Source organism: Chiloscyllium plagiosum, chromosome 12 (genome assembly GCF_004010195.1).
Source record: "Chiloscyllium plagiosum isolate BGI_BamShark_2017 chromosome 12, ASM401019v2, whole genome shotgun sequence".
NCBI classification, from domain to species: Eukaryota; Metazoa; Chordata; class Chondrichthyes; order Orectolobiformes; family Hemiscylliidae; genus Chiloscyllium; species Chiloscyllium plagiosum.
Window position 1 is genome coordinate 87,745,698 of NC_057721.1, and position 15,644 is coordinate 87,761,341.

General features: G+C 44.3%; 1 protein-coding gene across 1 annotated transcript in view; it reads right to left on the reverse strand.

The window, feature by feature from the left end:
• Positions 1–15,644, reverse strand: part of tgfb3 (transforming growth factor, beta 3) — a 56,155-nt gene that overhangs the window by 25,437 nt on the left and 15,074 nt on the right. The window contains exons 3-6 of the mRNA XM_043701490.1: positions 13,668–13,712; positions 13,244–13,283; positions 938–962; positions 443–597 (exon numbers count right to left, since the gene is read on the reverse strand). Of these exons, the coding sequence (XP_043557425.1) occupies positions 443–597; positions 938–962; positions 13,244–13,283; positions 13,668–13,712 (265 nt within the window). The remainder of the gene's footprint in view (positions 1–442; positions 598–937; positions 963–13,243; positions 13,284–13,667; positions 13,713–15,644) is intronic.

Genomic DNA, 15,644 nt, shown 5'->3' on the forward strand with positions numbered 1-15,644 from the left:
TCAAGCATCTGCAGTCCTCACTTTCTCCTAGTTGATTATAACCTGGTGTCGTGTGACTTCTGACTTTAAAAACCAATCCAATGCTGACCCAATATTATCCATCACAATCTCAATATGATCTGACACAGTGGTCCTAAAAACCACCAAAGTCAAGCATCTGCAGTCCTCACTTTCTCCTAGTTGATTATAACCTGGTGTCGTGTGACTTCTGACTTTAAAAACCAATCCAATGCTGACCCAATATTATCCATCACAATCTCAATATGATCTGACACAGTGGTCCTAAAAACCACCAAAGGCCTAAATGAAAGGAAACATCATCCAACATAATCTAGATATGATCCAATATCATCCAACTTCAATTGTCAAGAATGAGACTCGTGAACACTTTTTTCGATAATGATATCTGTTTGATTTCTCAAAATGCTGATGTAACACTCACCTCTGTTAATTAGCCATTCCTTCACACTCTCAGTGACATCAAACGAGACCCACTCGCTGATACCCTTTGTAAGGACCACTTTCCCTGCAATGTATCGCTGCTTGGCAATGTGATCATCAGGCTTCAGAATCTGAAACACCAACAGTGAACATTGGCTGAGATTGTTCTCATCAGCATGTTGCCCTTCCATACACTGCACGTTTCCTGATCCCCCTGTGCCCTAATGTTGATTTGCCTTCTCCTTTCCCTGGGTACTCTAGCCTCCTAGCTGGGTTTCCTCATTCTTCTCCAGACGCTCCCACACATCCCTGGCCCCCCTCCCAGCATTTCCTTTCTCTGGTTTCCGGGCCTATTTACCAGGTGCCTTTCTTTCCTCTCCCACAATACTTTCCAGATTTGGGTCCCCTCTCTCCCTTTGCTGATCAGTTAACTGATCCTTACTGCTGTAGCTCAGTCAGATCAAACCTTTCATTGGTTGTTCCTCACATCACTGACTTGCTCCGATTTCCTGGGTCTGGGTCTGGACACTGGGCCCAGTGTCATTCTTCCCTGACCTCCTCCTGACCAAGGTCATTTACATAAAACAGATGAAAGCTCAAGCTGGTGCATGAGAAGAATCTTCAGTAGCATTCTTGAGATGTTGGTGCTCAGTCTGCAACTGGAAGATCTTTAGATTCCCTACAGAATGGAAACAAGCCCTTTGGCCCAACAAGTCCACACAGACCCTCCGAAGAGTAACCCAACAAGACCTTTTCCCTACCCTATAGTTACCCCAGAATAATGAGCCTCACACTATGGGCAATTTAGCATGGCCAATTCACCTGAGCTGCACATCTTTTTGTATTGCGGGAGAAAACCCACACAGACATGGGGAGAATGTGCAAACTCCAAACAGACAGTTGTCTGAAGAAGGAATTGAATCCGGGTTCCTGGTGCTGTGAGGCAGCAGTGCTAACCACTGAGCCACCTTGCTACCCTGTTTTTCTTTCCCATAACTAATAACTATGATCAGTTAATAACTGTTAATCAGTAATATAACTGTTTGAAGTTGCCCAAAGTCTCTACTAGTGGTTCCCCCAGTTAGGCATGTTTCTGAAACCAGTTGGTGTTACACACTCAGCTGAGCTCTTTTGGAGCAAGCAGCGAGTTGAGCTTAACAAGAAGCCCCTGTGAGTTTTCCTGATGGCTAGTTTGTTTGGTGAGTTTGGTAAGGTCACTATCTGTGCTGAGCTGGGTTGTCAACAAGGTGTTTAACAAGCGATAATAAGCATCAGCTGGACACTCGCTGCTGTCTCTGGAGAGTTTCACCACCCCGTTTGAGAAAGGGCTACAAGATGTGGCGAGATGATCTCAATATTGAGATGGGCCTTACTGAACACCATGCTGATTCTACCACTCACTTCACCGTTACCCAGAGCCTGGGAAGGTCCCATTCAAGGGTGGTTGTTTCTCACTGGATCCAGGCATTGTTTTCCCACACTGGAACCTGTTTACTGTTACCGTTTCAGAAATAGCTCATTCAGCTTTCTGTCATAGCCAGCCTCTCTGCCAACAGATGTTGTGAGGATGTGGTGGTGCAGTGAATGTCTCATGACTAATAATCCAGCAACCCAGGATAATGCTGTGAGGACACAGGTTTGATTCCTACCCTGGCAGATGGTAACATTTGAATTTACTAACGATATGGACTAAAATGCAAGACTAATAATAACCATGTAATCATTGTCAATTGTTGTAAACACCTATCTTTTTGGGAAGGAATCTGCCACCTTACCTGGTCTGGCCTACATGTGATTCCAGACCCACAACAATGTGGTTAACTTGGAACTGCCCCATGGATGGGCAATAATCACTGGCATGGGCAGTGACTCTATCATTGTGTGAACAATTGCAGATGACAGCAAAATTGGAAGGAGGTTACCTGAGGGTACAGCAAGATCTTGATCAGATGGGCCGAATGGGCCAAGGAGTGGCAAATGGTGTTTTAACATAGATAAATGTGAGATGATACATTTTTGAAAGGCAAATCAGAGCAGGACTTATACACTTAATGGTAAGGTCCTGGGAAGTGTTGCTGAACAAAGAGACCTTGAGAGTGCAGGTTCCCTGAAAGTGGAGTCACAGGTAGATAGGATAGTGAAGAAGGCGTTTGGTATGCTTTCCTTTATTGGTCAGAGTATTGAGTAAAGGGGAGAAAGTGAGGTCTGCAGATGCTGGAGATCAGAGCTGAAAATGTGTTGCTGGAAAAGCGCAGCAGGTCAGGCAGCATCCAGGGAACAGGAGAATCGACGTTTCGGGCATAAGCTCTTCTTCAGGACATAAGCCCTGAAGAAGGGCTTATGCCCGAAACGTCGATTCTCCTGTTCCCTGGATGCTGCCTGACCTGCTGCGCTTTTCCAGCAACACATTTTCAGTATTGAGTAAAGGGGTTAGGAGGGCATGTTGCAGCTGTACAGGACATTGGTTAGGCCACTTTTGGAACCTGCATGGTCTCCCTCCTATAGGAAGGGTATTGTGAAACTTGAAAGGGTTCAGAAAAGATTTACAAGGATGTTGCCAGGGTTGGAAAACTTGAGCTATAGGGAGAGGTTGAAGAGGCTGGGGCTATTTTCCCTGGAGCGTCGGAGGCTGAGAGGTGACCTTTTAAATCACGAGGGGCATGGATAGGGTAAATGGCCACGGTCGTTTCCCTGGGGTGTGTATGTCCCAAACTACAACGCATAGGTTGAGGATGAAAGGGGAAAGAAAACTAAGGGGCAACTTTTTCACACAGAGGGTGGTGCATGTATGGAATGAGCTGCCAGAGGAAGTGATGGAGGCTGGTACAATTACAACATTTAAAAATCATCCAGATGTGTATATGAATAGGAGGGATTTAGAGGGATAAGACAATACTAAAAAAAAACATTGTTATCTACTTGTAGACAAAGGACGCATGACAGTCATTTTAAATCAAAGAGACTACATTGAGAAAGCAAACGCACTACTTGCAGATACCAACACTTACCAACAAGTGGCGATAGACTTGGCCCTACAACTAGAGAACTGAATCACAGCCCTACTCAAAAAACTTCAGAAATCTGGAGAAATAAATAAGACCGACTTCCAAAAAATGAAACCAGACAGATCCAACACACCATGCTTCTACAGATTACCCAAAATTCACAACACAGGAGCCCCCCTCAGACCCATAGTCTCACTACCTGAAACACCAACTTACAGACTGGCCAAGGAGCTACACCAAAGACTAAAACACTTTGAAGGCTCACGCCACTCCATCCACTCTACCCAAGAATTCCTGAAAGCCATCAAAGACACCAAGATGGAAGAGGATGAAATAATGGTCTCCTTTGATGTAACTGCCTTGTTTACATCAATCAACATTAACCTGGCCAAGGAAACACTGACTACACTATTAGAAGACCCAAAGACACATACATCAAACACCGCCAACTACATCAGCAAGGACCACATCATCAAGCTAGTGGACCTATGCCCTACCACCCACTTCACTTTCAATAACAAAACCTACAGACAAGCCAACGGAACACCCATGGGATCTTCGATGTCAGGGTTCTTAGCAGAGGCAGTAATGTAGGGACTCGAACAAACAGCTCTGCCAACCATCCAAATGAAACTTTGGGTCCGCTACGTAGATGACACCTTTGTCATCACTAAACGAAACAATTTAGAGGAAACCGTCAAGACCATCAATAATACCCTTACTGGCATAAAATTCACCAAAGAGGAGGAAAACAACAACAAACTGCCATTCCTAGATGTCACAGTAGAGCGAACACCAATGGCCAACTTCAAACCAGCATCTACAGGAAAACAACACATACACACCAAATATTGAACTACAGAAGCAATCATCCCAACACCCACAAACAAAGCTGCATCAGAACATTATTTCAATGAGCCACCACACACTGCAGCACAGAGGGATTATGCAGACCAGAGGAAAATCACCATTCCAGTGTATTCAAAAAGACCAGGTACCCAATGCACACTGTCCGCTGATTTCTCAGCAACAAACCCAAATAAGCAGACAGAACACATCCAGAAACCCTAGCCACCCTCCCCTATATCAAAGACATCTCGGAAATGACTGCCAGACTACTCAGACCCCTTGGCATCATGGTAGCCCACAAACCCACCAACACACTGAAACAGCAGCTAATGAATTTGTAAGACCGTATACAGACAACAAGCAAAACTAATGTCATTTACAAAATACCTTGTAACAAACACTACATTGGACATACAGGCAGAAAACTAACTACCAGGATACATGAACATCAATTCACTACAAAGAGACATGACCCTCTCTCACTAATATCCTTACATATGGATGAGGAAGGACACCATTTTGACTGGGACAACACATCCATCCTAGGATAAGCCAAACAGAGACATGCATGAGAATTCCTAGAAGCATGACATTCCAACCAGAACTCTATCAACAAACACATCGAGTTAGACCCCATCTACCACCTCCTGAGAAAAAGAACAGGAGATGACATCACCAACCCCAAAGAAGCCCAAACATATAAATAGAAAGCAGGAATCATCAGCATTGCTTTGCCCAGAGGCTCACTGAGGATGTTACCTAGTGTGGTGACAAAACATCTGGAAATGAACCTTCCAGCTCAGTGAGCAAACCTACATCCATATGGGCCAAGTGCTGGCAAATGGGACTAGAATTAATTAGGATATCTGGTCGGCATGGACAATTTGGACCAAAGGGTCTGTTTCCGTGCTGTACATCTCTATGACTCTATGACTCCAAATCTTTTATAAAAACCACTCGAGGTAACTAGTGATTTGTAATAATGTCAATCCTGATTGGGGCTGTTAATCTGGTCTAATCGGAGAGCCCTGGCTTAGAGATATAAACAGAGAGTCAGAGGTTCTGTTCACTCTGAGAGCTGGTTCTCAGGGAGCCGGATCAGTGTCAGGGACTCTCCCTGTGTAAATAAAGGGGGGCTTGGTGACGGGATACCAGCCTCTGTATGTAGAAATAATCCATTATTTTATCCAGGCAAATGACATTGGGGCAGATGAAAAGAAACAAGTAATTCTCCTGACAGCTTGGGTGCAAGCAAAATAACTTTTTCAGTTATTAGGAGCCTAACATTTCCAAAGGCACCAGATACAGAAATCTTTTAGGAGTTGATGGAATGGGTGAAAGAAATTACAAACCTAAGCTGCCTCCAATTCTGACTTGCTATCGGTTTTACTCAGCAGAGAACGAGGGGAATCCGTGTCAGGATTTTTGACTAAGTTAAGATGACTAACAGAGGCATATGACTTTGGTTTGACCCTTAATGAGATGCTGAGAGACCATTTGGTATGAGGGATCCATAATGTAACCGTACAAAAGCACCTACTAGCTGAAGCCCAACTGGACTTCAAACACTCACTATAACTGGCTTTGTCATTAGAAAATGCAGCAAGTGGAGCATCTGGGTTACAGGGTATTGTAATGGAAGTGGACACACTCACCAGTCCGAATGAGCTTGGGGCACACCGTTTGAGTGAAAGCATATCCTCCCTTAGGACATATCCTGAACAGAGGGACTCTAGGTCGGCCCACAGCAAAACCCCAAAACAAAGCCGAGCCTCGGCCAAATGGTCAAACTTTACTTCAGGATCCAGCCAACAATCCGTGATAGTTGATGCCGAAATGTGGGCTCGAGACAGCAAGAGTCCCACTAAGCCTGAATTGAGTAAGAGGATTCATAGGCCGGTATCCAGGAGAGTGCACACCCTGGAAACCCCACCCACATCTGGTTTGGAATAGTTTAAATTGCTTGGTAACATCCAAATCAAACCAAACAAAATAAATATCTGGTTAAATGATCACCAGATTGGGTGGAGGTCAATACCGGTGCGATTATATCAGTGATTGTGGAACCAGTTTTTACTAAAGTTCACTCTGGACTCCAACCCTTAAGTTTGCTTAAGACAACAGATAGACTGAGGACTTTTACAAATTAAGGGTACAATTTTGGTTCTGGTCCCACCTGAGAAGCAGCTGGTTCAGTTACTACTCAGTGTCGTAAAAGGTTTGGGTCCAAGCTGATGGGGTGAAATTGGTTGGCAAAGATTCACATGGAATACAGGGAGAACTAGTGGTTTAGATATAAAACTGGCTCAAAGATGGAGACAGAGGGTGGTGATGGAGGGTTGCTTTTCAGACTGGAGGCCTGTGACCAGTGGAGTGCCACAAGGATCGGTGCTGGGTCCACTCTTTTTGTCATTTTTATAAATGATTTGGATGTGAGCATAAGAGGTATAGTTAGTAAGTTTGCAGATGACAAAATTAAAGGTGTAGTGGACAGCGAAGAAGGTTACCTCAGATTACAACGGGATCTTGATCAGATGGGCCAATGGGCTGAGAAGTGGCAGATGGAGTTTAATTCAGATAAATGCGAGGTGCTGCATTTTGGAAAGGTAAATCTTAGCAGGACTTATACACTTAATGGTAAGGTCCTAGGGAGTGTTGCTGAACAAAGAGACCTGGGAGTGCAGGTTCATAGCTCCTTGAAAGTGGAGTCGCAGGTAGACAGGATAGTGAAGAGGGCATTTAGTATGCTTCCCTTTATTGGTCAGTGCATTGAATATAGAAATTGGGAGGTCATGTTATGGTTTACAGGACATTGGTTAGGCCACTTTGGAATATTGTGTTCAATTCTGGTCTCCCTGCTATAGGAAAGATGATGTGAAACTTGAAAGGGTTCAGAAAAGATTTACAAGGTTGCTGCCAGAGGAAGTGGTGGAGGCTGGTACAATGACAACATTGAAAAGGCATCTGGATGGGTATATGAACAGGAAAGGTTTAGAGGGATATGGGCCAAATGCTGGCAAATGGGACTAGATTAATTTCGAATATCTGGTCGGCATGGACGATTTGGACCAAAGGGTCTGTTTCTGTGTTGTACATCTTTGTGACTCCTTGACCTTGATTAGCTCAATATGTTTCGATTAGAAAATGATTGCCTGAATGAACTCCTAATTAAACAGCCCAACGTTTCTCAGGAAGGTCTAGGGAAGGTCAAATGGGCCAAGGCCACCTTGCATATTGACCAAGAAGCAATTCCATGATTCTGCAAAACCTGCCCAGGGCAAAAGCAGAGGCAGAAATTGGAAAGCTGGAAAGTGAAGGAAAGATCAAACCAGTCCAGCTTACAGCATGGGCAGCACCGGTCGTACTGATTGTGAAGGACGACAAGTCAGTTACCTCTTGTAGGGATTTTAAACAAATGGTAAACCACTTTTCTCAGCTGGATAAATACCCAGTCCCTCACAGAGGGGATTTAGACACAAAGTTAGTGGAGGGAGCTGTCCTTCACAAATATGGACCTGCAATTGAGATTAAATGCGGATTCCCAGTACAGTATGCTACAACTGTTATCCATTAGGGTTTTTACCAATATACGAGACTGCCTTTTGGGGTTACATCAACCTGTACCATTTTCCAGCTGATGATGGCAAACATTTTACAAGGTGTACACCAAGTCGCCATTTATCTGGATGACATGTGAATAACCAGGAAGACCAATAAAAAGCATTTAGAGAACTTGGACATAGTGCTTAAACATTTCTCCAAGGTGGAGATGTGCTTCAGGAGGGAATAAAATGTGCATTCCAATCACCCCAAGTCACCTACTTGGGCTACAGAGTTACACCTATTGGAAGATAAAGGGAGGTGGTTGAAATATTCCCCAGCTCCCAAGTCTATAACTGAGCTTAGGTCTTTCCTTGGACTGGTGAATTGTTACAAAAAATTCATATGTAACCTGGTCTCCACCCTTACATTTGCTATTGAGAAAGGGTCAGCCTTCGAAATGGTCTCAGAGCCAAGCTGTAGCCTTTACGGAAATCAAGAAGCAGCTTTTGTGTTTGGGGTATTGGCACACAACAATGCCAGACAAGATCTGGTTCTGACATGTGATGCCTCCCGGTACAGTATTGGGGTAGTGTTGGCTTACAATGGAGAGGAACACTCAATAGCGTACGCTGTCCAGACGTTGGCTGATGTCAAACCAAGAAATGTCCAGATAAAGAAGGAAGGTTTGACGGTTATCTTTAGTGTGAAAAAGTTCCACCAATGCCTTTATTGATGTAATTTGTAATAGTAACATGACAAACCCCTGCTACGGCTACTTAACAAGGACAGGGCCGTGCTGCCTATAGCTTCAGGTCGAATGAAGCAGAGGGCCCTTATTCTGGCTGTGTATAGTTACAAGTTGGAACACCAATGGGGAGAATGCAGATGCCTTGAGCTGCCTCCCGCTGGCAGATACACCACCGGTGGTGCCACCACTGGCACAGTCCGTTCTGGTTTTAAACTTTCAGGACACCCTCTGGTCACTAATGACAATGTCTGACAGTGGGCACAGACAGATTCCATCCTGGCAAACTAAAACAGCTGATGGTGATGGGGGAAGGAAAAGGGCCATCACAACCAGAAATGAAACCTTTCTGGGCCCAGCGAGACTAGGTCATCATGGAGAACGGCATTTTATTATGGGCAGTAAGAGTGATTATCCCGAGCTAAGGTCGCTGCCAGATACTGGCTGAACTCCACCGGGGTCATCCAGAGGTCTCCAAAATGAAGATGTTGGTGAGACATTATGTTTGGTGGCCAGGCTTGGATGCCAACACAGCTGTGTTGGTGGGGGAATGCCCAGAGTGTCAACAAGAACAAATACCACTGCAGCAGCTCCCCCCACACATGGGAACGGCTGGGTAAACCCTGGATTTGGTTAGATGTCGACTACACCAGCCTTTCATTGGCTCAATGTTCTTAGTCATTGGGGATGCCCACTCGAGGTGGTTGGATGTGCATAGAGATCAAACACAGGACGACGATAGAAAAGCTATGTGCATCTTTTACAATACACAGACTCCTGGAGGTGTTGGTCACAGAGAATGGGCCATCATTTACCAGCAGCCTAATGTCAAAAGGCATTTGGCATCTAAGGATAACTAGACCATCCATCATCCAACGGACTGGCAGAAAGAGCAGTCCAAACCTTGAAGACAGATTTGAAGACACAGCATACAGCTTCACTAGATATCAAACTGTCCCGGTTCCTGTTTGAATATCGCACCATCCTTTATGCAACTACAGGGATAGCTCCAGCAGAGTTGCTAATGGGGAGAAGACTCCACACCAGGTTAAATCTGATTTTCCCGGGCCTTTGTGGGATGAGGTGAAATGACATCAGGAACACCAATGCCAGACACGAGGACTGGTCCCATGTCGGACAAAGTTCAGGCAGGTGAGCCAATCCTGAACAAGCATGTGGGCCACATGGAAGCTGCAAACTCACAAACAGGGCAGGAGCAAAACATACTGGGCTCCTCCAAGCATCCAGAAAGGCTGTTGGAATCCGTGGGCTCTCTCCCTCTGCCTAGCGAAGAAACCTTGGAGTCTGAGGTAGACACAGCATAGCCGCAACCTCAAAGCCTTTACCGCATGAAGAACAGAATTAATTTCTTCCGAGACGCTCTGGGTGAACGAGGTAGTCTACAATCTCACACACACACACACTGCCCGTATCCAAGATTGAGTCTGAGGAACCTGACCCAGTGCAAAAACACCCCAGGAGAGGCTACAGGAAAAAGCACAGGCCTACGTCTCCGGACTCAGAGGGAGGGATGTAGTGAGTGTAACAAGGTCAGCCAGGTGGACCTCATCAAATATGAGTTCCCTGATTGGGGCTGTTAATCTGGTTGAATCAGGGAGCCCTGGCTGACCGACGTTCTGTTCACCCTAAGAGCTGGCTGTGAGGGAGCTGGATCAGTGTCAGGTATTACATACTTGTAAATAAAGGGTGACTTGGCAATGAGATATCAGTCTCTGTGAAGTTATTTCAGTAGCCACCTGGTTTACAAACATATGAATTAGATTTATAGAATCCCTACAGTATGGAAACAGACCATTCAGCCTTTTGAATCAATACCAACCCTAAGAGTATCCCACCCAGACCCAACCGCCCCACCATATCCCTGTAACCCTGTATTTCCCATGGTCAATTCACTTAACCTGCACATCCTTGAACTGGGAGGAAACTGGAGTATCCAGAGGAAACTCACACAAACACAGGGAGAATGTGCAAACTCCACACAGACAGTGGCTGGAATCAAACCCAGGTTCATGACGTATGCGGCAGTGGCACTAACCACTGAGACACAGTGCAGTCCCAATTAGGCTAAGCATGTCATTTAGTCTATTAAATCTTTTCTTCCAGAGATCACAGGGTGACATGGTGAATAGGACACTGCAAGAATACTGAGAGGCTATGGATCCTGACTGCAGTACTGAGGTTCCTTATCCCTCAACCCAGTCTTTACTCAGAGGGTAGTAGGGGCGTGGAATGGCCTGCCTACAACAGTAGTAGACTTGACAATTTTAAGGGCATTGAAATGGTCATTGGATAAATATATGGATGAAAATGGAATAGTGCAGGTTAGATGGGCTTCAGATTGGTTTCATAGGTTGGCACAACATCGAGGGCCGAAGGGCCTGTACTGCGCTGGAATGTTCTATGTTCTGCACTCTCTCTCTCTCTCTCTCTTTCCAGTGTTCACAACTATTCTATAATGTGGCACCCAGAATTGTACACAATGTTCCTGCTGCGGTTTAAAAAGTATATTGAGTATTTCAGCATAACTACCTGGTTCCTGTAATCTGTTCCCCTTTTTAAAAGGTTCTATGCTTTATTAACTGCTCTCTCTATTGGTCCTGCTGCTTTCAATGCCTTCTGCACAGATACACTCATATCTCGCTGGTCCTTCACTCTCTTTAGAATAGAATTCTGTATTGTGTCTCTGCATGCCCTGCTGACATAAGTGTAACACCTCACACTTCATCGACTCTCTCCACCAACTTGTCGATGTTCTTTCTGAGTTCCGTACTATCTTCCATACAGTTTACAATTCCTCCAGGTTTTGTGTCATCCACGACCTTGGAAGCTGTCCCCATCACACCAAAATCCAGATCATTCAAGTCTATCAGGAAAAACAAGCATCCCATACCTGAGCCCTGGGAAACTCCACCACAAACCTTCCTCCAACTGTGGTTAACCAGTAAAGTTAAGCATAGCATCAGATTGAAAGAAAAAATACAGAATGAACCAAAGATTAGTGGTGAACCAAAAGATTGGGAATGTTATAAAAACCAACAAAAGACAACCAAAAAAAAAAGTGAGGAGGAAAGGGTAAACTTGGAAGAAATATCAAGATGGCAAGATCCTCTTTAAATATATAAAAGAGAGAGTGTCCAAAGGCAACACACAGACTGAGGCTGGGGAAATGAAAATGGGGAACCAGGAAATGGCAGAGAGGTTGAATAAATATTTTACATCAGTCTTCATAGTCGAGGGCATTAATAGCAGCCAAAATTTATGAAATATTCAAGGGAAAAAGGAGGAAATGAAATACAAACAATAGTTATCACTAGAGGAAAAAGTGCTTTAAAAACAAATGGATCTGATAGGATGTATTCTAGGATGTTAAAGGAAGAGATAGTGGATACATGGTAGAAATCTTCCAGGAGCCCTTAGATTCTGAGAAAAGTCCCAGAGATTGGAAAAATGCCAATGTAACACCTTGCTTAAAAAGGGAAGAAAACTTTAAAAAAACACAGTAACTATAGGCTAGTTCAGTTTTTGGGAAAATGTTCGGGTCTGAAATAAAGGCTGTAATAGCAGAGCAACTATAAGTACACAATATCATTAAGCAGAGTCAGCATGGCTTCATGAACAGGAAATCATGTCTGAGACTGGATTGGAGTGTATTAGCTATAAGGAGAGGTTGGACAGACTTGGATTGTTTTTGTTAGAGTGTTGGAGGCTGAGGGGTGTGACCTGATAGAAGTTTATAAAATGATGAGAGGCATGAATAGGGGGAATTGTCGGAGTCTTTTACCCAGGGTAGGAATGTCAAATACTAGGGGCATGGGTTTAGAGGGGGAAAGTTTGAAGGTAATCTCTGAGGGAAGGGTTTTACACAGCAGGTAGTTGGGTCCCTGGAACATGCTGCCAGGGAAAGTGGGAGAAGTGGCTACATTAGGGAAGTTTATGAGGCATTTCGACAGACATATGAACAGGCAGAGAATAGAGGGATACGGAGCATGTGCAGGCAGATGGGATTAGTTGAGAATGGCATCATGGTTGGTGCAGACATGGTGGGCTGAAGGGCTTTTATTTTGTACTGTACTGTTTTATGTTCTTATGTTCTATTTTTTTCGAATTGAACCAACAGCTGCAATTGGGTGTGTACCAATGACCCCAGGTAAGGCTGGTCCCTGTGAATTACTAAACCAGGCACCATCCTACCACCATCTCCACCAGATTCTCCCTTCAGGGAAGGAGACCTGCCGCCCTTACTCAGTCTGATCTACATGTGACTCCAGACCCACAGCAATGCGATCAGTTACAAGGATGGGCAATAAATCCTGGCCTTGCCCCAGTAAGCCCAGTCCCCAGAATACACTAAAGACAAAGATAGTTCCCAACCCTTGATGTCAAACAAATTATAGAATTTTACAGTAAAGAAAGCAGCCATTTGGCCCATCATGTCTGTACTGGCTCTTGAAAGAACTATCCAGCCCACTCTCTGTAGTCCCACTCTCCAGCCCTATCTCTGTAGCTCTCTAAATTCCTCATTTGTAAACTAGCCCCACGTTTTCCCTCTTCTCAAACATGTGAGTGAGCAGGACTGTGGAGATAATATTTCATTCAGACTGTGAAAGATGGGCCCGAGATATAGAACATAGAACATTACAGCGCAGTATAGGCCCTTCGGCCCTCAATGTTGTGCCAACCTGTGAAATCAATCTGAAGCCCATCTAACCTACACTATTCCATTCTCATCCATATGCCTAGCCAATGCCCATTTAAATGCCCCTAAGGTTGGCGAGTCTATAACTGTTGCAGGCAGTGCATTCCATGCCCTTACTATCTCTGACATCTGTCCTGTATCTATCACCCCTCAATTTAAAGCTATGCCCCCTTGTGCTAGCCATCACCATCCGAGGAAAAAGGCTCTCACTGTCCACCCTATCTAACCCTCTGATTATCTTATATGTCTCAATTAAGTCACTTTTCAACCTTCTTCTCTCCAATGAAAACAGTCTCATGTCCCTCAGCCTTTCCTCGTAAGACCTTCCCACCATACCAGGCAACATCCCAGTAAATTTCCTCTGAACCCTTTCCAAAGCTTTCACATTTTTCCTGTAACGTGGTGACCAGAACTGTACGCAATACTCCAAGTGCGGCCACACCACAGTTTTGTACAGCTGCAGCATGACCTCGTGGCTCTGAAACTCAATCCCTCTACCAATAATGGACACTGAGATCTCTCTAGGTAAAAACAATGACTGTAGATGCTGGAAACCAGATTCTGGATTAGTGGTGCTGGAAGAGCACAGTAGTTCAGGCTCTCCTCGGATGCTGCCTGAACTGCTGTGCTCTTCCAGCACCACTAATCCAGAACTGTGGTCTCTCTGCTCATTCGACACTATCACGAATCTTACCATTAGCCCAGTACTCTGCATTCCTGTTGCTCCTTCCAAAGTCAATCACCTCACACTTTTCTGTATTAAACTCCATTTGCCACCAGTCAACCCAGCTCTGCAGCTTATCTATGTCCCTCTGTAACCTACAACATTCTTCTGCACTATCCACAACTATACCAACTTTAGTTTCATCTGCAAATTTACTAACCCATCCTTCTACGCCCTCATCCAGGTCACTTATAAAAATGACAAATATGTGGACCCAAAACAGATCCTTGCAGTACCCCACTAGTAACTGAGTTCCAGGATGAACATTTCTCATCAACCACCACCCTCTGTCTTCTTTCAGCTAGTCAATTTTTGATCCAAACGACTAAAGCATCCTCAATCCCATTCCTCCGTATTTTCTGCAATAGCCTACTATGGGGAACCATATCAAACGCATTACTGAAATCCATATACACCACATCAACAGCTTCACCTTCATTCACTTGTTTTATCATTATCTCAAAGACCTCAACAAAACCATGTTGACTATCCCTAATCAACTTATTCCTCTCTAGATGATTATAAACCCTATCTCATATAATCCTTTCCAACACTTTACCCACAACCGAAGTAAGGCTCACTGGTCTCTACTCCCCTTCTTGAACAAAGGAACAACATTTGCTATCCTCCAGTCTTCTGGCACTATTCCTGTGACAATGACGACATAAAGATCAAAGCCAAAAGCTCAGCAATCTTCTCCCTGGCTTCCCAGAGAATCCTGGGACAAATCCCATCCAACGCAGGGGATTTATCTATTTTCATACTTTCCAGAATTGCTAACACCTCCACTTTATGCACCTCAATCCCATCTAGTCTAGTAGCCTGTATTTCAGTATTCTCCTTGACCACATTGTCTTTTTCCAGTGTGAATACTGAGGAAAAATATTCATTTAGCACTTCTCCTATCTCCTCAGACTGCACGCACAATATCCACTCCATGCTGATAGATTTTGGGATGACTGGCTGTGTGGACTCCATCAGTGACAGTCCACTTATTCAGATAGTTAGCCTTAGGCTTTGTCAGCATTTTCATTGGTCATTGCTCATTACGTGGGAAGGTGGTGAAGGGTGCTCGGTTTGAAAACCAAGTGGGAAATGACCAGGGATTGGAGTCCCAGAGAGGCCAAATTTCCATCACTTGATAAACAGATCTTTTTCACAAATAATTCCCATAGGTTCATTGCCATTTTTACTGATAATTGCAAAGCTTTTACACTCAATACAATTTCTAAAACTGCCAGTGTTTTTTGACTCATATAGTCTGGTTACATTAGCTGCAACTAATGACATCTCAGTATGCACCAGCCAACACAGTACTGAGGCTAACAGATCATTTAGAGTCCAGACCTTCTGGACACAGGGTGGAGGGACCAAAGCATACACCATTTCAGAATGTTTAGGAAAATGGGGTAAATATTTGAAGCAGAAGGATATACAATATAATGGATTAATGGACTCCTTCGGAACTGTGAATCCTGCTGGGTATGTTTCCGTTGGGCTAAAAGTTGCATTATTCCAATTCCCTTGTTATAAACAAACAAACAAACAAAGAAAATTTACAGCCCAGGAACAGGCCATTCAGCACTCCAAGCCTGAGCCGATCCAAATGTACTGTCTAAA